This window comes from Odontesthes bonariensis, chromosome 17, assembly GCF_027942865.1.
Source record: "Odontesthes bonariensis isolate fOdoBon6 chromosome 17, fOdoBon6.hap1, whole genome shotgun sequence".
NCBI lineage: Eukaryota > Metazoa > Chordata > Actinopteri > Atheriniformes > Atherinopsidae > Odontesthes > Odontesthes bonariensis.
In genome coordinates, this window is record NC_134522.1 from 36,185,127 (window position 1) to 36,210,843 (window position 25,717).

General features: G+C 51.6%; 1 protein-coding gene across 4 annotated transcripts in view; it reads right to left on the minus strand.

The window, feature by feature from the left end:
- The window catches only part of mapkbp1 (mitogen-activated protein kinase binding protein 1), a 117,610-nt gene that overhangs the window by 75,535 nt on the left and 16,358 nt on the right, over window positions 1-25,717 (minus strand). For 3 of the 4 annotated variants that reach the window (XM_075448478.1, XM_075448477.1, XM_075448480.1), the window contains 7 exons: window positions 24,806-24,868; window positions 24,585-24,642; window positions 13,096-13,266; window positions 12,875-13,012; window positions 12,613-12,795; window positions 12,464-12,481; window positions 11,813-11,973 (listed from right to left, as the gene is read on the minus strand). In XM_075448478.1, coding sequence (XP_075304593.1) covers window positions 11,813-11,973; window positions 12,464-12,481; window positions 12,613-12,795; window positions 12,875-13,012; window positions 13,096-13,266; window positions 24,585-24,642; window positions 24,806-24,868 — 792 coding nt within the window. The remainder of the gene's footprint in view (window positions 1-11,812; window positions 11,974-12,463; window positions 12,482-12,612; window positions 12,796-12,874; window positions 13,013-13,095; window positions 13,267-24,584; window positions 24,643-24,805; window positions 24,869-25,717) is intronic. The other variant, XM_075448479.1, reaches the window with a different exon arrangement.

Below are 25,717 nucleotides of genomic sequence, written 5' to 3' on the forward strand. Positions count from 1 at the left end.
GTGGGTTCTGACTGACAGATGTGGGCTCTGACTGACAGATGTGGGCTCTGACTGACAGATGTGGGTTCTGACTGACAGATGTGGGCTCTGACTGACAGATGTGGGCTCTGACTGACAGATGTGGGCTCAGACAGATGTGGGCTCTGACTGACAGATGTGGGCTCAGACAGATGTGGGCTCTGACTGACAGATGTGGGCTCTGACTGACAGATGTGGGCTCAGACTGACAGATGTGGGCTCTGACTGACAGATGTGGGATCAGACTGAAAGATGTGCGCTCTGACTGACAGATGTGGGCTCTGACTGACGGATGTGGGCTCAGACTGACAGATGTGGGCTCTGACTGACAGATGTGGGATCAGACTGACAGATGTGCGCTCAGACTGACAGATGTGGGCTCTGACTGACAGATGTGGGCTCAGACTGACAGATGTGGGCTCTGACTGACATATGTGGGATCAGACTGACAGATGTGCGCTCAGACTGACGGATGTGGGCTCTGACTGACGGATGTGGGCTCTGACTGACAGATGTGGGCTCTGAGTGACAGATGTGGGCTCAGACAGATGTGGGCTCTGAGTGACAGATGTGGGCTCAGACAGATGTGGGCTCTGACTGACAGATGTGGGCTCAGACAGATGTGGGCTCTGACTGACAGATGTGGGCTCTGACTGACAGATGTGGGCTCAGACAGATGTGGGCTCTGACTGACAGATGTGGGCTCAGACAGATGTGGGCTCTGACTGACAGATGTGGGCTCTGACTGACAGATGTGGGCTCTGACTGACAGATGTGGGCTCTGACTGACAGATGTGCGCTCAGACTGACAGATGTGGGCTCTGACTGACAGATGTGGGCTCTGACAGATGTGGGCTCTGACTGACAGATGTGGGCTCTGATTAACAGATGTGGGCTCAGATTGACAGATATGGGCTCAGACTGACAGATGTGGGCTCTGACTGACAGATGTGGGCTCAGACTGACAGATGTGGGCTCTGACTGACAGATGTGGGCTCTGACTGACAGATGTGGGCTCAGACAGACAGATGTGGGCTCTGACTGACAGATGTGGGCTCAGACTGACAGATGTGGGCTCTGACTGACAGATGTGGGCTCAGACTGACAGATGTGGGCTCTGACTGACAGATGTGGGCTCTGACTGACAGATGTGGGCTCAGACTGACAGATGTGGGCTCTGACTGACAGATGTGGGCTCTGACTGGCAGATGTGGGCTCTGACTGACAGATGTGGGCTCTGACTGACGGATGTGGGCTCTGACTGACAGATGTGGGCTCTGACTGACAGATCTGGGATCAGACTGACAGATGTGGGATCAGACTGACAGATGTGGGCTCAGACTTACAGATGTGGGCTCAGACAGATGTGGGCTCTGACTGACAGATGTGGGCTCTGACTGACGGATGTGGGCTCAGACTGACAGATGTGGGCTCTGACTGACAGATGTGGGATCAGACTGACAGATGTGCGCTCAGACTGACAGATGTGGACTCTGACTGACAGATGTGGGCTCAGACTGACAGATGTGGGCTCTGACTGACAGATGTGGGATCAGACTGACTGATGTGGGCTCTGACTGACAGATGTGGGCTCTGACTGACGGATGTGGGCTCTGACTGACAGATGTGGGCTCTGAGTGACAGATGTGGGCTCAGACAGATGTGGGCTCTGACTGACAGATGTGGGCTCAGACAGATGTGGGCTCTGACTGACAGATGTGGGCTCTGACTGACAGATGTGGGCTGAGACAGATGTGGGCTCTGACTGACAGATGTGGGCTCAGACAGATGTGGGCTCTGACTGACAGATGTGGGCTCAGACAGATGTGGGCTCTGACTGACAGATGTGGGCTCTGACTGACGGATGTGGGCTCTGACTGACAGATGTGGGCTCTGACTGACGGATGTGGGCTCTGACTGACAGATGTGGGCTCTGACTGACGGATGTGGGCTCAGACTGACAGATGTGGGCTCTGACTGGCAGATGTGGTCTCTGACTGACAGATGTGGGCTCTGACTGATGGATGTGGGCTCTGACTGACGGATGTGGGCTCAGACTGACAGATGTGGGCTCTGACTGGCAGATGTGGGCTCTGACTGACAGATGTGGGCTCTGACTGACAGATGTGGGCTCAGACTGACAGATGTGGGCTCTGACAGATGTGGGCTCTGACTGACAGATGTGGGCTCTGACTGACGGATGTGGGCTCTGACTGACGGATGTGGGCTCTGACTGACGGATGTGGGCTCAGACTGACAGATGTGGGCTCTGACTGACAGATGTGGGCTCTGACTGACAGATGTGGGCTTTGACTGACAGATGTGGGCTCAGACAGAGGTGGGCTCAGACTGACAGATGTGGGCTCAGACTGACAGATGTGGGCTCAGACAGATGTGGGCTCTGACTGACAGATGTGGGCTCAGACTGACAGATGTGGGCTCTGACTGACAGATGTGGGCTCAGACTGACAGATGTGGTCTCTGACTGACAGATGTGGGCTCAGACTGACATATGTGGGCTCTGACTGACAGATGTGGGCTTTGACTGACAGATGTGGGCTCAGACAGATGTGGGCTCAGACTGACAGATGTGGGCTCTGACTGACAGATGTGGGCTCTGACTGACAGATGTGGTCTCTGACTGACAGATGTGGGCTCTGACTGACAGATGTGGGCTCAGACTGACAGATGTGGGCTCAGACAGATGTGGGCTCAGACTGACAGATGTGGGCTCTGACTGACAGATGTGGGCTCTGACTGACAGATGTGGGCTCAGACAGATGTGCGCTCAGACTGACAGATGTGGGCTCTGACTGACGGATGTGGGCTCAGACAGATGTGCGCTCAGACTGACAGATGTGGGCTCTGACTGACAGATGTGGGCTCTGACTGACAGATGTGGGCTCAGACAGATGTGCGCTCAGACTGACAGATGTGGGCTCTGACTGACGCATGTGGGCTCAGACAGATGTGGGCTCTGACTGACGGATGTGGGCTCAGACTGACAGATGTGGGCTCTGACTGACAGATGTGGGCTCAGACAGATGTGCGCTCAGACTGACGGATGTGGGCTCTGACTGACAGATGTGCGCTCAGACTGACGGATGTGGGCTCTGACTGACGGATGTGGGCTCTGACTGACAGATGTGGGCTTTGACTGACGGATGTGGGCTCAGACTGACAGATGTGGGTTCTGACTGACAGATGTGGGCTCTGACTGACAGATGTGGGCTCTGACTGACAGATGTGGGTTCTGACTGACAGATGTGGGCTCTGACTGACAGATGTGGGCTCTGACTGACAGATGTGGGTTCTGACTGACAGATGTGGGCTCTGACTGACAGATGTGGGCTCTGACTGACAGATGTGGGCTTTGACTGACGGATGTGGGCTCTGACTGACAGATGTGGGCTCTGACTGACAGATGTGGGCTCAGACAGATGTGGGCTCTGAATGACAGATGTGGGCTCTGACTGACGGATGTGGGCTCTGACTGACAGATGTGGGCTCTGACTGACAGATGTGGGCTCTGACTGACGGATGTGGGCTCTGACTGACGGATGTGGGCTCTGACTGACAGATGTGGGCTCAGACAGATGTGGGCTCTGACTGACAGATGTGGGCTCAGACAGATGTGGGTTCTGACTGACAGATGTGGGCTCAGACAGATGTGGGCTCTGACTGACAGATGTGGGCTCTGACTGACAGATGTGGGCTCTGACTGACAGATGTGGGCTCTGACTGACAGATGTGGGATCAGACTGACAGATGTGGGTTCTGACTGACAGATGTGGGCTCTGACTGACAGATGTGGGCTCTGACTGACAGATGTGGGTTCTGACTGACAGATGTGGGCTCTGACTGACAGATGTGGGCTCTGACTGACAGATGTGGGCTCAGACAGATGTGGGCTCTGACTGACAGATGTGGGCTCTGACTGACAGATGTGGGCTCTGACTGACGGATGTGGGCTCTGACTGACAGATGTGGGCCCTGACTGACAGATGTGGGCTCAGACAGATGTGGGCTCTGACTGACAGATGTGGGCTCTGACTGACAGATGTGGGCTCTGACTGACGGATGTGGGCTCTGACTGACGGATGTGGGCTCTGACTGACAGATGTGGGCTCTGACTGACAGATGTGGGCTCTGACTGACAGATGTGGGCTCAGACAGATGTGGGCTCTGACTGACAGATGTGGGCTCAGACAGATGTGGGCTCTGACTGACAGATGTGGGCTCAGACAGATGTGGGCTCTGACTGACAGATGTGGGCTCTGACTGACAGATGTGGGCTCTGACTGACGGATGTGGGCTCTGACTGACAGATGTGGGCTCTGACTGACGGATGTGGGCTCTGACAGATGTGGGCTCTGACTGACAGATGTGGGCTCTGATTAACAGATGTGGGCTCAGATTGACAGATGTGGGCTCAGACTGACAGATGTGGGCTCTGACTGACAGATGTGGGCTCAGACTGACAGATGTGGGCTCAGACTGACAGATGTGGGCTCTGACTGACAGATGTGGGCTCTGACTGACAGATGTGGGCTCAGACAGATGTGGTCTCAGACTGACGGATGTGGGCTCTGACTGACAGATGTGGGCTCAGACAGATGTGGTCTCAGACTGACAGATGTGGGCTCTGACTGACAGATGTGGGCTCAGACAGATGTGGTCTCAGACTGACAGATGTGGGCTCAGACTGACAGATGTGGGCTCAGACTGACAGATGTGGGCTCTGACTGACAGATGTGGGCTCTGACTGACAGATGTGGGCTCAGACTGACAGATGTGGGCTCTGACTGACAGATGTGGGCTCTGACTGACAGATGTGGGCTCAGACTGACAGATGTGGGCTCTGACTGACAGATGTGGGCTCTGACTGGCAGATGTGGGCTCTGACTGACAGATGTGGTCTCTGACTGACAGATGTGGGCTCTGACTGACAGATGTGGGCTCTGACTGGCAGATGTGGGCTCTGACTGACAGATGTGGTCTCTGACTGACAGATGTGGGCTCTGACTGGCAGATGTGGGCTCTGACTGACAGATGTGGTCTCTGACTGACAGATGTGGGATCAGACTGACAGATGTGGGCTCTGACTGACGGATGTGGGCTCTGACTGACAGATGTGGGCTCTGACTGACAGATCTGGGATCAGACTGACAGATGTGGGCTCAGACTGACAGATGTGGGCTCAGACAGATGTGGGCTCTGACTGACAGATGTGGGCTCTGACTGACAGATGTGGGCTCAGACTGACGGATGTGGGCTCTGACTGACAGATGTGGGCTCAGACTGACAGATGTGGGATCAGACTGACAGATGTGGGCTCAGACAGATGTGGGCTCTGACTGACAGATGTGGGCTCTGACTGACGGATGTGGGCTCAGACTGACAGATGTGGGCTCTGACTGACAGATGTGGGCTCTGACTGACGGATGTGGGCTCTGACTGACGGATGTGGGCTCAGACTGACAGATGTGGGCTCTGACTGACAGATGTGGGCTCTGACTGACAGATGTGGGCTCTGACTGACATATGTGGGATCAGACTGACAGATGTGCGCTCAGACTGACGGATGTGGGCTCTGACTGACAGATGTGGGCTCTGACTGACGGATGTGGGCTCTGACTGACAGATGTGGGCTCAGACAGATGTGGGCTCTGACTGACAGATGTGGGCTCAGACAGATGTGGGCTCTGACTGACAGATGTGGGCTCTGACTGACAGATGTGGGCTCTGACTGACAGATGTGGGCTGAGACAGATGTGGGCTCTGACTGACAGATGTGGGCTCAGACAGATGTGGGCTCTGACTGACAGATGTGGGCTCTGACTGACAGATGTGGGCTCTGACTGACGGATGTGGGCTCTGACTGACAGATGTGGGCTCTGACTGACGGATGTGGGCTCTGACTGACAGATGTGGGCTCTGACTGACAGATGTGGGCTCTGACTGACGGATGTGGGCTCTGACTGACAGATGTGGGCTCTGACTGACGGATGTGGGCTCTGACTGACAGATGTGGGCTCAGACTGACAGATGTGGGCTCTGACTGACGGATGTGGGCTCAGACTGACAGATGTGGGCTCAGACTGACAGATGTGGGCTCTGACTGACAGATGTGGGCTCAGACAGATGTGGGCTCTGACTGACAGATGTGGGATCAGACTGACAGATGTGGGCTCAGACTGACAGATGTGGGCTCTGACTGACAGATGTGGGCTCAGACAGATGTGGGCTCTGACTGACAGATGTGGGCTCAGACTGACAGATGTGGGCTCTGACTGACGGATGTGGGCTCTGACTGACAGATGTGGGCTCTGACAGACAGATGTGGGCTCAGACAGATGTGGGCTCTGACTGACAGATGTGGGCTCAGACAGATGTGGGCTCTGACTGACGGATGTGGGCTCTGATTAACAGATGTGGGCTCTGACTGACAGATGTGGGCTCAGACAGATGTGGGCTCTGACTGACAGATGTGGGCTCAGACTGACAGATGTGGGCTCAGACTGACAGATGTGCGCTCAGACTGACAGATGTGGGCTCTGACTGACAGATGTGGGCTCTGACTGACAGATGTGGGCTCTGATTAACAGATGTGGGCTCAGACTGACATATATGGGCTCAGACTGACAGATGTGGGCTCAGACTGACAGATGTGGGCTCTGACTGACAGATGTGGGCTCTGACTGACAGATGTGGGCTCAGACAGATGTGGTCTCAGACTGACAGATGTGGGCTCTGACTGACAGATGTGGGCTCTGACTGACAGATGTGGGCTCAGACAGATGTGGTCTCAGACTGACAGATGTGGGCTCAGACTGACAGATGTGGGCTCTGACTGACAGATGTGGGCTCTGACTGACAGATGTGGGCTCAGACTGACAGATGTGGACTCAGACAGATGTGGGCTCTGACTGACAGATGTGGGCTCTGACTGACAGATGTGGTCTCAGACTGACAGATGTGGGCTCTGACTGACAGATGTGGGCTCTGACTGGCAGATCTGGGATCAGACTGACAGATGTGGGATCAGACTGACAGATGTGGGCTCAGACTGACAGATGTGGGATCAGACAGATGTGGGCTCTGACTGACAGATGTGGGCTCAGACTGACAGATGTGGTCTCTGACTGACAGATGTGGGCTCTGACTGACGGATGTGGGCTCTGACTGACAGATGTGGGCTCAGACTGACGGATGTGGGCTCTGACTGACAGATGTGGGCTCTGACTGACAGATGTGGGCTCTGACTGACAGATGTGGGCTCAGACTGACAGATGTGGGCTCAGACTGACAGATGTGGGCTCTGACTGACAGATGTGGGCTCAGACTGACGGATGTGGGCTCAGACTGACAGATGTGGTCTCTGACTGACAGATGTGGGCTCAGACTGACAGATGTGGTCTCTGACTGACAGATGTGGGCTCAGACTGACAGATGTGGGCTCTGACTGACAGATGTGGTCTCTGACTGACAGATGTGGGCTCAGACTGACAGATGTGGTCTCTGACTGACAGATGTGGGCTCAGACTGACAGATGTGGGCTCTGACTGACAGATGTGGGCTCAGACAGATGTGGGCTCTGACTGACAGATGTGGGCTCAGACTGACAGATGTGGGCTCTGACTGACAGATGTGGGTTCTGACTGACAGATGTGGGCTCTGACTGACAGATGTGGGCTCTGACTGACGGATGTGGGCTCTGACTGACAGATGTGGGATCAGACTGACAGATGTGGGTTCTGACTGACAGATGTGGGCTCTGACTGACAGATGTGGGCTCTGACTGACAGATGTGGGTTCTGACTGACAGATGTGGTCTCTGACTGACAGATGTGGGCTCTGACTGACAGATGTGGGTTCTGACTGACAGATGTGGGCTCTGACTGACAGATGTGGGCTCTGACTGACAGATGTGGGCTCTGACTGACGGATGTGGGCTCTGACTGACAGATGTGGGTTCTGACTGACAGATGTGGGCTCTGACTGACAGATGTGGGCTCTGACTGACAGATGTGGGCTCAGACAGATGTGGGCTCTGACTGACAGATGTGGGCTCAGACAGATGTGGGCTCTGACTGACAGATGTGGGCTCTGACTGACGGATGTGGGCTCTGACTGACAGATGTGGGCTCTGACTGACAGATGTGGGCTCAGACAGATGTGGGCTCTGACTGACAGATGTGGGCTCTGACTGACGGATGTGGGCTCTGACTGACAGATGTGGGCTCTGACTGACAGATGTGGGCTCTGACTGACAGATGTGGGATCAGACTGACAGATGTGGGCTCTGACTGACAGATGTGGGCTCAGACAGATGTGGGCTCTGACTGACAGATGTGGGCTCAGACTGACAGATGTGGGCTCAGACTGACAGATGTGCGCTCAGACTGACAGATGTGGGCTCTGACTGACAGATGTGGGCTCTGACTGACAGATGTGGGCTCTGACAGATGTGGGCTCTGACTGACAGATGTGGGCTCTGATTAACAGATGTGGGCTCAGACTGACATATATGGGCTCAGACTGACAGATGTGGGCTCTGACTGACAGATGTGGGCTCAGACTGACAGATGTGGGCTCAGACTGACAGATGTGGGCTCTGACTGAGAGATGTGGGCTCAGACAGATGTGGTCTCAGACTGACAGATGTGGGCTCTGACTGACAGATGTGGGCTCAGACAGATGTGGTCTCAGACTGACAGATGTGGGCTCAGACTGACAGATGTGGGCTCTGACTGACAGATGTGGGCTCAGACTGACAGATGTGGGCTCTGACTGACAGATGTGGGCTCAGACTGACAGATGTGGGCTCTGACTGACAGATGTGGGCTCAGACTGACAGATGTGGGCTCAGACAGATGTGGGCTCTGACTGACAGATGTGGGCTCTGACTGGCAGATGTGGGCTCTGACTGACAGATGTGGTCTCAGACTGACAGATGTGGGCTCTGACTGACAGATGTGGGCTCTGACTGACAGATGTGGGATCAGACAGATGTGGGCTCTGACTGACAGATGTGGGCTCAGACTGACAGATGTGGGCTCAGACAGATGTGGGCTCAGACTGACAGATGTGGGCTCACATTGACAGATGTGGGCTCTGACTGACAAATGTGGGCTCTGACTGACAGATGTGGGCTCAGACTGACAGATGTGGGCTCTGACTGGCAGATGTGGGCTCTGACTGACAGATGTGGGCTCTGACTGGCAGATGTGGGCTCTGACTGACAGATGTGGGCTCTGACTGACGGATGTGGGCTCTGACTGACAGATGTGGGCTCTGACTGACGGATGTGGGCTCTGACTGACGGATGTGGGCTCAGACTGACAGATGTGGGCTTTGACTGGCAGATGTGGGCTCTGACTGACAGATGTGGGCTCAGACTGACAGATGTGGGCTTTGACTGACAGATGTGGGCTCAGACAGAGGTGGGCTCAGACTGACAGATGTGGGCTCTGACTGACAGATGTGGGCTCTGACTGACAGATGTGGGCTCTGACTGACAGATGTGGGCTTTGACTGACAGATGTGGGCTCAGACAGAGGTGGGCTCAGACTGACAGATGTGGGTTCTGACTGACAGATGTGGGCTCTGACTGACAGATGTGGGCTCTGACTGACAGATGTGGGTTCTGACTGACAGATGTGGGCTCTGACTGACAGATGTGGGCTCTGACTGACAGATGTGGGTTCTGACTGACAGATGTGGGCTCTGACTGACAGATGTGGGCTCTGACTGACAGATGTGGGCTCTGACTGACAGATGTGGGCTCAGACAGATGTGGGCTCTGACTGACAGATGTGGGCTCTGACTGACGGATGTGGGCTCTGACTGACAGATGTGGGCTCTGACTGACAGATGTGGGCTCAGACAGATGTGGGTTCTGACTGACAGATGTGGGCTCAGACAGATGTGGGCTCTGACTGACAGATGTGGGCTCTGACTGACAGATGTGGGCTCTGACTGACAGATGTGGGCTCAGACAGATGTGGGTTCTGACTGACAGATGTGGGCTCAGACAGATGTGGGCTCTGACTGACAGATGTGGGCTCTGACTGACAGATGTGGGCTCTGACTGACAGATGTGGGCTCTGACTGACAGATGTGGGATCAGACTGACAGATGTGGGTTCTGACTGACAGATGTGGGCTCTGACTGACAGATGTGGGCTCTGACTGACAGATGTGGGTTCTGACTGACAGATGTGGGCTCTGACTGACAGATGTGGGCTCTGACTGACAGATGTGGGTTCTGACTGACAGATGTGGGCTCTGACTGACAGATGTGGGCTCTGACTGACAGATGTGGGCTCAGACAGATGTGGGCTCTGACTGACAGATGTGGGCTCTGACTGACAGATGTGGGCTCTGACTGACGGATGTGGGCTCTGACTGACAGATGTGGGCCCTGACTGACAGATGTGGGCTCAGACAGATGTGGGCTCTGACTGACAGATGTGGGCTCAGACAGATGTGGGCTCTGACTGACAGATGTGGGCTCTGACTGACAGATGTGGGCTCTGACTGACGGATGTGGGCTCTGACTGACAGATGTGGGCTCTGACTGACAGATGTGGGCTCTGACTGACAGATGTGGGCTCAGACAGATGTGGGCTCTGACTGACAGATGTGGGCTCAGACAGATGTGGGCTCTGACTGACAGATGTGGGCTCAGACAGATGTGGGCTCTGACTGACAGATGTGGGCTCTGACTGACAGATGTGGGCTCTGACTGACAGATGTGGGCTCTGACTGACGGATGTGGGCTCTGACTGACAGATGTGGGCTCTGACTGACGGATGTGGGCTCAGACTGACAGATGTGGGCTCTGACTGACGGATGTGGGCTCTGACTGACGGATGTGGGCTCTGACTGACAGATGTGGGCTCTGACTGGCAGATGTGGGCTCTGACTGACAGATGTGGGCTCTGACTGACAGATGTGGGCTCTGACTGACAGATGTGGGCTCTGACTGACAGATGTGGGCTCTGACTGACAGATGTGGGCTTTGACTGACAGATGTGGGCTCTGACTGACAGATGTGGGCTTTGACTGACAGATGTGGGCTCAGACAGATGTGGGCTCAGACTGACAGATGTGGGCTCAGACTGACAGATGTGGGCTCAGACTGACAGATGTGGGCTCTGACTGACAGATGTGGGCTCAGACTGACAGATGTGGGCTCTGACTGACAGATGTGGGCTCTGACTGACAGATGTGGGCTCAGACTGACAGATGTGGGCTCTGACTGACAGATGTGGGCTCTGACTGACAGATGTGGGCTCTGACTGACAGATGTGGGCTCAGACAGATGTGGGCTCTGACTGACAGATGTGGGCTCTGACTGACAGATGTGGGCTCAGACAGATGTGGGCTCAGACTGACAGATGTGCGCTCAGACTGACGGATGTGGGCTCTGACTGACAGATGTGGGCTCAGACAGATGTGCGCTCAGACTGACGGATGTGGGCTCTGACTGACAGATGTGGGCTCAGAATGACAGATGTGGGCTCTGACTGACGGATGTGGGCTCTGACTGACAGATGTGGGCTCAGACAGATGTGCGCTCAGACTGACGGATGTGGGCTCTGACTGACGGATGTGGGCTCTGACTGACGGATGTGGGCTCAGACTGACAGATGTGGGCTCAGACTGACAGATGTGGGCTCTGACTGACAGATGTGGGCTCTGACACAGACGGCATGCGTCTGAAGGTTATACAAACTTAATGTGGGTTAAACAGCAGGTGAATTTGATGCTACCGGTGTGTGTGTTACCTGGCGTCAACCATACTGGCGATGTCAGCACCCAGACAGTGAGGGCGGGGCAGAGTGCACAGGAAGTGCAGGTTGACAGGACTGAAGGCTCGAACTGTCCCATCAGAACAACCACAGAAGATGAAGTCATCTGTGACGGACAGACAGGTGGCCTGGGACGTCTGAGGACAGACAGACAGGAGCTCAGAGTCAGCGGGTTCTTAGTGAAAGGCTTCAAAGGCTCGACACAATGGAATGGAGCAAGACAGCAACCCTAAAACCCTGGTGAGGCCCTTAAGCAGAGCGCCCTGCTGGGCAGAATGATACTGTGTATCCATCAGTCAGCTGGTTATGAATGGCAGCCGTGTGGAAACAAGTGATGAGGGTGCAAGGACAGAAGTGGCTGTGTGAAGATCTTTAGCATACTTCTAGCTCAGCCTTAATTAAGGACCGAATGATGCGCTTCCTGTCTGATATGTGTCCATGTTCTGCAGCTGTGAGGGGTATCTGAAGAATGCTGCAAGATCAGCAGCTGGCAGCTGTGATGAGTTTGTGTGAAAACCATGAAAACCATGCAATGGAGGAGTTTCATCAAACAGACACATGACAAAATGTTTGTGTGATATACGCATGGCAGCCTGAGGTAACCGAGCCAACGAGACCATGACTTACACAGGCAGAGTCCACTCTCTGCACAGGAAGCAGAGGAGGAAACAAAGGAAGTTCATTTAGAGCAGATTCCCATCAGAGCGGAGCTGCTGACGCATCAGCAGAACTCAGAAGCTGCGGCTCTGCAGCAGAAGAAGAAATGCTGAACTCACCCGCAGTTCCACCCACTTGTCCAGGAGCCTTCGGTCGTTGAACTCACACAGCAGACCTGAGGAGGTGATGCAGAAGGTGGAGGAGGACTGCCGGCCCCGCCCACACGCCACATCACTGAAGAAGTTATTCCTGAGTTCCCCGAGGAGCCCGGAGCGCCCCAGCAGAGGGACGGTGGCGTTGACCTGCAGCGGGCAGACACCATCAGTCAGTCAACAGTAAGATGGCAGCTGGTTGGCTACACCTCTACACTGATCTGGGAACCTTGGAGGTCTTGGTGTGGTCCAGGTACCAGAACTTCACGTGTCGGTTCCCAGCCGTGACAAAGTATGAGCTGTCGTCTGAGAAGGAGACGGCGGTCACCTTACTGGACACCTTATTGGCTGCCACGACGATGTTTTTCTAATAAACAGACAACAAACACAGGTAAATGCATCTCTGTCCAATCCGTGGACTCGTCCCCTCATCCCACCGCTCTGCCATACCTTCCAGTTCCACACATTGACCATCATGTCGTGCTGGTAGCCCACGCTGACGATGTATTTGCCATTTGGAGAAAAGGCCACGCAGGCAACTCCATATTTATGTTCCTGCAGCTCAGAGACCTGAAGACACTCCGACACCTCCCAGACCCGAACTGCCGGCATGTGACCACTCTGAGGGTGGGCAGGAGCAGAAAAACTGTGACCACTCTGAGGGTGGGCAGAGGCAGAAAAATAAAAACCATCTCTGCATCCTTCTGTGGCAGCCTGAAGCTGATGTGAACACACATGTGCACGCGCACCAACAGCACAAACACACACACACACACGTGCACGCGCACCAACAGCACACACACGCACCAGTGTTAATTTCGTCAGTTTTTTTTTAATTTAGTCTTAGTCTTAGTCACAATGTCGAAAATCAATTTTAGTCTTAGTCAAATTTTTGTCATTTTAGTCATTTTAGTCAACACTGTACATCATAGAAATTCTCCACACACTGCTTCTCTTTTTAACATATATCACACTGTACAGAATAAAAAACTTCTCCACACACACACACACACACACACACACACACACACACACACACACACCGCCACACACACATTAGCGAGTTACCGGTAGGTAACTGATCATGACTGGCTTTACTACCAGGGTTCTAGCTAGGATGAAATTATAGCGAGGTGGTGTAGGCGAGGGAGCAAAACGACCAAGCCCGGGGGGGATGGTGCGGAGATTTTGGAAATTTAAGGTAAAAATTGGCCATTCTAGGGGTACCCAAAGGGAGAAATTGTACTTTAAAAACAATAAAGTCTTAATGGGAGATGTTCCCATCTTTGCTTTTGGTTAATTAATTCAGTTAATAGAGGTGAAGGTTTGAAGCCCCCGGCATCAACAGAGTGTCTGCCCTCTTCTTTGCCTTCACGTATCTGTCCCGTAGCTTCTTCCACACATTCTTACAGAACTCTCCCTCTTTCCCCAAAGTTCTGCCAATCTCTGTGCACCAGTTTTGGGAGTTTACGTGCTCCCTGTGCTGTTTCACTGCAGTTTCGTACAGCTGTCTGTACAAACGCACCTCCTGACTGAGCCGGTCTCACATCGGTCCATTCGATTCGTTGTTCTCGGCGCAGCAAAGTTACAAAAATCGACTGGTGCACGGCAACGCGCTGCGCCGTCTTTTCAAGGCAAGCGCCATGCCTGAAACGTCATTTTGACGCCACGGTCCGCCACCACCGTGACAGACGCGGCAACCATGCTAGCGCCTTCAGTCAATCGCGCCTCGTGGAGAGGCCTGCTTTCTGTTCTTTTCTCGAGCGCCAAGTCATCTGCACGTTCAGCTTAAATGATAACCTGATCAGCTCATCACATATTGTATGTAAGAAGCTTTGAAAAAGCACAGCAACCTTGACCGTTTTTGCTTACTTCAAATAGGGACGGGTAAAATAGGCTACAGCTATTCTAACATGATTTCTGCCGAATCCCCTTACGTGTGCGCTTCTGCGTGTGTGAGTAACCATGGCTACGGAGCACTCTTACCAGAGATTCTAGGAGCCGCGGACGCGGAGTGCCTCTGCCTAGAGCTACAGTTTCATCTGCGGTTGTACTGACAGGCAGCGCAACCTTTCTTGGCTGCCATCGCGAAAAATGTGTCAAGTTTGTCAGAAAGGTGAAAATGGCATTGATCTGGCGTTATTGTACAAATAAATACAGACAAAATGCCGCTACGCTGTATTAAAAATAAGCGAAGCGGTCCAAAATTATAGCGTAGCGGGCCGTGACGCAAGTTTGCGCTAGCGAGAACCCTGACTACTATACCCAATCAATTTCAACACCACGTGCATCTAAGTTCAACTACTTTTCGGTCAGTATTTGCCACTCTCATAGTAGCTAGCTCTGGTCTGGCGAATCTACTACCATATTTTACTCGCCAAAATATTCTGATCAACACAACACAGGCAGACGTGTATTTGTCATTATCCCACTATCCGAACACACTACGCTAACTGTTATGATTCTGACACACTTCTGATCATGTTAACGTTGAGTGCTGTTCACCATGCTTGTCGGAAAATAACCAATTCAATATAATGATCAGTCATGACCAATGTTTCCAAAAGCTTCTGTGCGTAAAAGCATCTCTCTCCAATTGTTTTGATATGGGCGACAAATAACACCCTCAGCGTGCCGCTGTCAGAGCTAGTTAGCTAACTAATGTTCTGTGGGACAGGCGCCGTGCAGGTGTCATGGTCTCTCCCCTGGCTCCTGGTAACAAGCACTTAGTGCTTTCAATTAACTCTCACTGCTCTGCTTAATTGCTACACCTGTTTTCACTCTGCCTCCTGATTGGCCAGCCAGCTGCACTGCATTCACTCTGTCGTTAACCTCTGTATATTAAGTTCTGGTTTTCAGTTCCACTCTGTCAGACCGTCTGCGAACACGCTCCTGATTCCTGTTCCCTGGCATAAGAACTCTGACTCCTGTTGACAAACCCGGACCTGCTCTGAAACCCTGCCTGATCTCCAGTCCTTGAAAACCCGACCTGCCTTCTGCCTGAAATCCTCTCTGATCTCCTGCCCCGGTAATGTTGACCTGCCTTCCGCCTACCCACCACAATTCCTGCATTGCCCTTGAGTGTACCTCCGCTTTGGTCATCTTTCCTGTTGTGTGTGTGTGTTCCCCCCAGGACTCCCAGCCCCGTGGCGAGTGAGCTCGGACCTACCACCACCTACACGAGAAGCCGCTCAACCACTGGGACACACACACACACACACACACACACACACACACACACACACACACACACACACACAGTGGTTAGCACACCAGCCTGCCAAGCCAGCGACCCGGGTTCGATACCCGAGTCGGCCCCAACTCTTTTTCAACTGTATCCTAAATAAACTGTGTAACGTGACGCATTTGTGGTCCTCCTCTGTCTGGTCCTGAAAGTACGGTCTGACCAGCATGGACCCAGCGCACGACACATCCAGCATGGAAACCTCCGATCCTGAGCCACCAACTGCCATGCAGCGACTGGAACATGCAGATGGAAAGATGCAACGAATATCTGGAGACATTTCATCGCTGATTCAGCTTGGTCACCAGCAGCGACAGCAGATCCAGCAGCAGCAAGTACATCTAGCCCAGGTATTGCAAATTCTTACCCACCTGACTTCTCCGTCTGTTCCTGCTCCATCTGCTCCACCTCTACTCTCTGCTCCAGTGGCTCTTCAGCATCCCAGCACCGCTCCAGACCCCAACGCTCCAGTTCCGGTGGTCCCACTTTAAGCTCCCGGTGCCCCAGAGCCAAAGATTGGCAAACCTGAACGCTTTGACGGTGACCCTGGCCAAGTGAGGGCGTTCTTGACCAGCTGCCGGCTCCAGTTTTCACTACAGCCCAGAACCTTCGCCACAGAGGGGGCTAGAGTGGGCTACACCATTACACACCTGACAGGCTGGGCTCAGCTATGGGGAACCGCTGAGTTTGACCGGCAGACACCAGCCTGCGCTTCTTTCGATGCCTTTTCTGAGGAGATGTTGAAGGTGTTCGACCTGGGCTCATCAACTTCGGAGGCATCCAGGGCTCTGATGACCATTCACCAGGGGAACCGGACAGTGTCGGACTATTCCATCGATTTCTGCACCCTGGCAAGGCGCAGCTCCTGGAATGAGGCCGCACAGGTGGATGCCTTCCTTCACAGCCTGGCAGACTACGTGAAGGACGAACTCATCTCGCACGATCAACCCCCGACACTTGATGAGGCCATCAGTCTTGCTGTTCGGATCGACCGCCGGATCCAGACCCGCCGACGGGAGAAGGGACGCTCCATCCAGCTCTCTGTCCACACACGGAGTGATTCTTCTGCTCTGCCCCCCACCTCAGCTTCTCCCCAGAACCAGCTCAACCAGCCCGAACCCATGGAGATTGGTCGTGCCTCCCTCACTCCAGCAGAGCGTCAGCGCCGCTTCTCGTCCAACCTCTGCCTGTACTGCGGGTGTGAGGGCCATCGTGTCGCCACCTGTCCAGCAAAAGCCGGAGCTCACCGAACGTAGGAGGAGTCCGGCTGAGCTCGATGAACACCCATTCCTCCACCGGCTGTAAGCCCCTTTTTCAAGTCCGTCTTTTCTCCCGAATTACCCACACTTTGGCTGCCCTGGTGGACTCTGGTGCCGAAGCCAACATTATGGACCCTGAACTGGCCCATCATTTGGGTCTGTAGACCCATCATCTGCCCTCTCCTATCCCAGTCCGTGCTCTAGATGGCCATCTCCTTGGTACAGTCACCAGCATCACCGCCCCCATCTCAATGATCCTGTCGGGTAACCACCAGGAGACTCTCTGCTTTCACCTGCTCCGCTCCCCAAACCAACCTCTTATCCTGGGCTACCAATGGCTCCACCGCCATAACCCTCACCTCGACTGGATGACCGGGACAATCAAAGAGTGGGGAGAGGACTGCCACCAGACCTGTTTACGTTCTGCCACATTGCCCCCCAGTTCGGTGCCCACCGATTCAGCCCCTGACCTCTCCAATGTCTCCAAATGCTACCACAGACTTCGGCAGGTATTCAACAAGGCCACGTCACTGCCCCCGCATCGCCCCTATGACTGCGCCATAGACCTCCACCCTGGAACTGCTCCACCCAAGGGCGGCCTGTACTCTCTGTCTGCCCCTGAAAGAATAGCCATGGAAGAGTACATCAGTAACTCCCTAGCAGCTGGGATCATCCGCCCGTCCTCTTCTCCTGCCGGTGCAGGGTTCTTCTTCGTGGGGAAAAAAGATGGGACCCTCCGCCCCGGCATCGACTACCGGGGCCTTAATGACATCACGGTTAAGAACCATTACCCTCTTCCTCTGCTCACCTCTGCTTTTGAGTTGCTCCAGGGAGCCACAATTTTCACAAAATTGGATCTCAGGAATGCTTACCATCTGGTGCGAGTGAGGGAGGGAGATGAATGGAAGACAGCGTTCAACACCCCAACAGGTCACTATGAGTACCTGGTCATGCCTATCGGCCTCACCAACGCCCCAGCAGTGTTCCAGGCTCTAGTAAATGACATCTTGCGGGACATGCTGAACAAGTTTGTCTTTGTGTACCTGGACGACACTTTGATCTTCTCCCAAACCCTGACCGAACACACCCGCCACGTCCAACTGGTCCTCAGTCGTCTCCTGGAGAACTCCCTGTATGTCAAGGCAGAGAAGTGTGAGTTTCAAGCTTGATCCATGGCTTTCCTGGGATACATTGTGGCAGAAGGGAGCATCCAAATGGACCCAGCTAAAGTCTCAGCAGTGACTTCATGGCCCGTACCAGAGAGCAGGAAAAAGCTCCAGCAATTCCTTGGGTTTTCCAACTTCTACCGCAAATTCATCTGCAACTACAGCACATTAGCCTCTCCTCTCACCGTTCTGACCAGTCCCAAGCAACCAGTCGCCTGGACCTCAGCAGCCAATGAAGCCTTCGGTGTCCTCAAATCCCGGTTCACCTCTGCCCCCATTCTCCAGATGCCCGATCCAGACCGGCAATTCGTTGTGGAGGTGGACGCCTCTGATGTGGGAGTCGGAGCAGTTCTCTCGCAACGAGCAGCCGAAGATGGCAAACTCCACCCCTGTGCGTTCTATTCTCCCAGACTATCACCATCGGAACGCAACTACGACATAGGCAACCGTGAGCTTTTGGCTGTCAAGCTTGCCCTGGAAGAGTGGCGCCACTGGCCAACTGTTCCATTCATTGTCTGGACTGACCACAAAAATCTTGAATACATACGAACCGCTAGACGACTGAACTCCAGACAGGCACGCTGGGCTCTGTTCTTTACCAGGTTCAACTTTACCCTGTCATACCGCCCCGGAACACGAAACACTAAGCCTGATGCCCTTTCCCGTCAGTTCCAGAAAGACAACACTCACACAAACAACCCAGCGCCCATCCTGCCCGGTTCCTGTCTCATTGCCGCTCTGACTTGGGGTGTTAAGGAACAAGTACGGGAGGCTCTTCGTGACCAGCCTGGCCCCAGTACGTGCCCTGATGACCGCCTCTTCGTCCCTGAAAACCTGAGGTCTCAAGTCATACAGTGGGGTCACAGCTCCAATCTCGCTTGCCATCCTGGGTCCACTCGCACCTGTCACCTTCTCACCCAGCGGTTCTGGTGGCCATCTCTGAGGAAGGATGTGAGGGACTTTGTCCGTGCTTGCCCCACCTGTAGCCAGAAAAAGTCATCCAACCAGCCCCCCGCTGGTCTACTCCAGCCTCTGCCCGTGCCCATGCGACCCTGGTCCCACATCTCTTTGGATTTTGTCACAGGTTTACCCCCATCTGACGGAATGACTGTCGTCCTCGCAGTAGTAGACCGTTTCAGTAAGATGGCACACTTCCTCCCTCTCCCAAAGCTGCCATCCGCCAAGGAAACCGCCCAGGTTGTCTTGGATCATGTCTTTCGTATGCACGGGCTGCCAAAGATGTTGTCTTCACCTCCACCTTCTGGAAGGAATTCTGCCACCTTCTAGGAGCTACGGTCAGCCTCACCTCGGGATTCCACCCCCAGTTCAATGGCCAGTCAGAGCGGGTGAATCAGGAGCTGGAGAAGGCGCTCCGATGCATGGCATCTGGCAACCCCCGGGCCTGGGCGAAGCAACTGATATGGGTTGAGTACGCCCACAATTCTCTCTCCTGCTCGGCCACTGGCATGTCCCCCTTTCAATGTGTGTATGGCTACCAACCACCTCTCTTCGCCAGCCAGGAGGGGGAGGTCACCTGTCCATCAGCCCTCGCCTATGCCCGAATATGCCGCCGTGCCTGGTCTCGAGCTCGTGCCACACTTCTCAAATCTGTCATCAGCAACTCTCATGGGGCCAACCGTCGGAGGACTCCGGCACCGACCTACCGAGTGGGCCAGAAGGTGTGGCTTTCGACCAAGGACCTGCCACTCAGAGTTGAGTCAAGGAAGCTGGCCCCTCGGTTCCTTGGTCCATTCCCCATCCTCAAGATCATCAGCCCAACTGCTGTCCGGCTCCAACTGCCCAGGTCCATGAGAGTGCACCCCACTTTTCATGTCTCCAAGATAAAGCAGTCTCACGAGAGCCCGCTGGTTCCGGCTGCACCCTCTCCTCCTCCACCACGTCTCGTTGATGGGGGCCTGGTCTACTCCGTCCGACGACTGCTCCGGTCCAGGCGAAGAGGCAGAGGTATCTAGTACCTAGTCGACTGGGAAGGGTACGGTCCAGAGGAGAGGTCCTGGGTGCCTGCCAGACGAATTTTGGATCGGACACTGATCCTGTTGCTGATTTTCATCGTCTGCATCCTGACCAGCCCTCCATCCGGTGTGGCCGCCCTAGGGGGCCCCGACGGGCTGCCCGCTCGACACCTGACCCTGACCCAGAACCTGGCCTGTGTTCTGACGTGCTCCCTGCTGATGGGGGAGCAAGGCCCCTTGGCGATGTGGATTCACCGGTCCCCTCTGATAGTGGGAGAGCCTATGTATTTTCATGGGATTTCAATGTTAATTTTTGGAGACTGGTTGAAATGTATTCTAGGGTCATTGAACTTTGAGAAAAAATATGTCTCCATTTTTTTTTCCCAGTTTCTTACCTTTTTCCACCTGATTTTGATATTTTACTGCAATTGACGCCTTAAATATGGCTTGTAGTACTATTTTAATTAAAATAGTTAGCATATAATGTTTTTCTTCATGCATAGTTGTTTTATAATTATTTTATATATTTTTTATTTTATTATTTTTTTATTATTTTTTTTGTCATTTTTATTTTGTAACATACAAGCTAAATAAATGCTTAACACAGGGAAATTAACATCCAAACTTTCTGTTTAATAGTTGTTTTAAACAGTTTCAACAATATGAAACAAAATATATACAATATATACATTTCTGGAATGGTTCATGGTTCATGTGCCGCTGTCTACAATGACACTTTCAGATTTGCAATCATATTAAACAGAAGTATCTCCATCCTCCTCCTCATCATCAATTCCCACCATGTCTCCCTGGCTCATATTTCCACAAACCTCTTCATCTGCTCCGCACAGGCACATCTCTGAACAGTTGATACCCTGAGACCTGCAAGAACAGTGTGACATGCATTTGGTCTTCTTGCAGCCACATTTAATTAATTGTGTAATGGTGGCTGGGGCATGGGGAACACGAGATGTTATTGGTACCAGTTGGCCTCCCTCTTCTTCCCATCCATTATCCGTTGGTGATGGTAACGTCGGATGAGCTACATGGTCTTGATCCCAGATTGCCTGGAAATGTGCACGGGCAATGGCTTCATGTAATGCCCCTCGTGTGGGGGGCAGCTTTTGAGCTTCCAGCTGTCGTTTGGTGAATAGCCTCCACCTGAGTTCACTGACATCTGTCAGGGTAGTGCCAGGCTCATACAGCTGGCAAACAAATTATTCGATGCTCTTTTCCATATCAGGAGTTATTTTTTCTGTAGCTCCAAGACCAGCAAATGCAGACCACACATCTGGGGAACACCTGTTTAATGCTTGCCAACATGTCAGCTTTCCCTTACCAGCAAATCGGCCTGTCTGGTCAGCTCCTGAAAAAGCATGGAAGCCTGGCAAGGCTGCGGTCCTTTCCTTACCAAGTGCATTAACCACCGGTTCCAGAGAGATAATCCGTTTTTTATTACCCACACCAGTGATGAAGTAGGTGTCTTTGCATAGCTGATGGTACCGTCGAATTGCAAGAACAAACACATCGGTGTCAGGGGACTCTATATAGAGTTTTGTTGCACCTCTTTTAACAGCATCCAGACCATGAAGAATTACTCTTGGACAAAAGACAGAAATTTGGAATATGTTTCCAGTGAGGGCTGATGTACCAGTCCAGATATATCTGCTTTCTGACACTGGATACATAGCTGAAAATCGACTTCTGATCTTGCTTCAGAGAATATCTTGCTTGCCATCTCGAAACATGCAATGCATCAAACTGAAGGTCACTAACCCTTTATATATCATATACTGTACCTCGAAACAAGAAAAAATACTAATGAAATTAATCTAAGCAAGTTAAATGCTAAACATGAAAACTTGAGAAAATGTATGCAATTTCGCCAAAAAAGAATATTCAGTCAATTATTTTTTTTGAAACCACATGTGACCATCCACAGCAAAACAAACCAGTCTTGTCGGTCAATTATGACTGGAACACTGGTAATGGTAGACTAAACATGAAACATAAATGTGTATAATGTCAGATAAAAAGTTATTTTATTGCAGACAGGTTGGAAATAATAGATCCCGAGTTTGCTTAGCTGGCAAGTAAAAGGATGCTAACATCATGTAAAGTTGGGGTGATCACTATATTTGGCCCTTGATTTTTTGTGCTCTCTGTTTCCAGAGCCTCAATTTTAAGCTCTCCTGACAAACATTAGCCCTCTTTTTGAACAAAATGTTTAAATACTCGGGGGCCAAGCAGCGAAATTATACAGAGAATATATGTTTATAAATCTCACCTTTTAAAGGCACTAAAAGCCAAAAGAAAAAATGGAGACATGTTTTTTTTTCATTCCTTAGACCCTATAGAATGAAGATATAAATGTCTCCAAAAATTAACATCCAAATCCAACGAGCACCCAAATCAGATACATAGGCTCCCACACTATGAGGACGAAGCGATGGAGACTGATCGAAGTGAGGAATTCTGACCCTCCTCCGGCTCCCCCCTCCGCCCTGCCTGCTTGGTGGTGTCTCTTGGGGACTTCTGGGGCCGTCCCTCGTCTGGTCTTAGTCTCGTTAACGAAAATCATTTTTTATTCTCGTCATATTTTTATTTTCTGGAAGCAATTTTGTGCGTCATCGTCTCGTCATCGTCACGGGAAAAAGGGGCGTTAACGAAATATTTTCGTCATCGTCCTGGTTGACGAAATTAACACTGACACACACACACACGTGCACACACGTGCACGCGCACCAACAGCACACACACACACGTGCACACACGTGCACGCGCACCAACAGCACACACATGTGCACACACGTGCACGCGCACCAACAGCACACACACTCACACACGCACACACACACGTGCACGCACGCAGTGTTGTATAGTAACGAAGTAAAAATACTTCACTACTGTACTTAAGTATATTTTGGAATACTTTGTACTTTCCTCGAGTTTAAAATTTTTTGACAACTTTCACTTTTACTTCACTATATTTCCGAACTTAATTGCATACTTTTACTCCGATACATTTTCATTGTTCGGTTTAGTTACTCGTTACAAAAAAAAGAGAGAGAGAGAGAGAGAGAGAGAGAGCAAAAAAACGCAACCGTGTTTTGACCCCATGCATGTTATGCCTGCCCAAAGACGTGGAAATTCTATCTTACAGAAACTCCCCTTTTTTAGGTTTTAAGGTAGTTTTCCAAAAAAGGTCTTCCTCTTCAGATGCCAGATAAGCTGCAGTTCCCTCCCAATTCTTTTTTTCTTTTGTATAATGGCCGGTTGTGTGTGCACCTCCTATAGCTTGTGAAGTACAGTAATCGTAACAGCTTTTTTTCTTGGGGATGTTGGCCGCATTTTCTGTACTGAGTTATTTTATTTATTTTTTAGAAAGGTTTACAAAAGGGGTTTCAAACTGGACTCCCTCTTCAGCTGCCAGATAAGCTTCAGTTTTCTCCTATTTTTTTCTTTAAATTTTGTTTATAATGATGGCAATAACAGTAGCAGCCTCTTTTGTTTCATTTTTTTCTTAATGCTGTAATCTACGCCTCATTTTCAGCACTGACCTTACTTGAAGAAGAAAAACTTAAAGGTTCACAAAGTTTGTACTTTCTGTCTAAACCTGGTCTAAATTTTGCCTGCACTTGGTTGTGTGTAGATTTGAAGTTTATTTGACCTTCAAAGTTTACCAAAATATAAAAAATGTCATTCAAACTGCATTTGCCTTGTTTACTTTTTACTTATACTTTTCATTACATTAGTTAAGTACATCTATTTTTACAGTAATTCTCATACTTAAGTACAAGACGTTTCGGATACTTTAAGACTTTAACTCAAGTAACATTTCAGTCAGTGACTTGGACTTTTACCAAAGTCATATTTTGGAGGGGTACCTATACTTTTACTTGAGTGTGAGATTTCAGTACTTTGTACAACACTGCACGCACGTGCACGCGCACCAACAGCACAAACACACACACACGTGCACGCGCACCAACAGCACACACACACACACGCGCACACACACACATGCACGCGCACCAACAGCACAAACACACACACACATGCATGCGCACCAACAGCACACACACACACGTGCACACACGTGCATGTGCACCAACAGCACACACACACACGCGCACACACACGCGCACACACACGCGCACACACGCGTGCACACACATGTCCACCAACAGCACAAACACACACACACACACACACACACACACGTGCATGCGCACCAACAACACACACACAGACACCTGCACACACGTGTACGCGCACCAACAGCACACACACTCACCTCTCCTGTAACAACATATTTTCCATCTGGAGAAAAGGCCAATGTGGTGATGGCCTTCCTGAAACACACAAACACACACAGACCTGATCCCTTTGCTGTAAGTCATGATGATCAAACAGCTGGATGGGTTACTGTGATCATGGCAGGTTTTCCTCACACATTACTGGATGGATCTTTAAACAGATCCGGCTGGGAAATCTGATTGGCTACTTAAGATTTACCTGGATTTGTTCAAGATGTGTTGTTGTTTGTTCTTCCGAGGATTCAGCAGGACGACCACACACCTGAAGATACACAAGATGCAGCTGATTTACAGAGACATGGGGAAGCAGAGTCAGACAGACTGAACTCAATGAGCTCCTGCCTGTGGTGTTCAGTGTTTACTGTGATCACCATGAAAATGAAAAGATGTAAGATCTTCTGAGAGAAACAGACACAAAGCCGACATATTAAGCAGGTTCACGTGGTGACGTGCACTTATGGGATTGAAGAGATGCAAACATGACTCCACCCACTGCCCAAACAGTGTGAGCACACAGAGGACACACTGCACCGTCAGGGGGGTGGAGACACACACACACTGAGTAACACAGTAACACAGTCCTGCGTGTGTGTCACTCCTGAATCATACATGCAGCAACAGCTCATCTTTTGTCCTGTGGTCAATTTCTATGTGGTTCATTTTAAACTTTGAAATTCTACAAGCTGCTGTAAATACAAGACGTAGTCTGTGTTGTAGTTCTGTTGTAACTGTGTTGTAGTCTGTGTTATAGTCTGTGTTGTAGCTGTGTTTTAGCTGTGTTTTAGCTGTGTTTTAGCTGTGTTGTAGCTATGTTGTAGCTGTGTTGTAGCTGTGTTGTAGTCTGTGTTTTAGCTGTGTTGTAGTCTGTGTTGTAGCTGTGTTGTAGTTCTGTTGTAGCTGTGTTGTAGCTGTGTTGTAGCTGTGTTGTAGTCTGTGTTGTAGCTGTGTTGTAGCTGTGTTGTAGTCTGTGTTATAGTCTGTGTTGTAGCTGTGTTGTAGCTGTGTTTTAGCTGTGTTTTAGCTGTGTTGTAGCTGTGTTGTAGTCTGTGTTGTAGTCTGTGTTGTAGCTGTGTTGTAGCTGTGTTGTAGTCTGTGTTATAGTCTGTGTTGT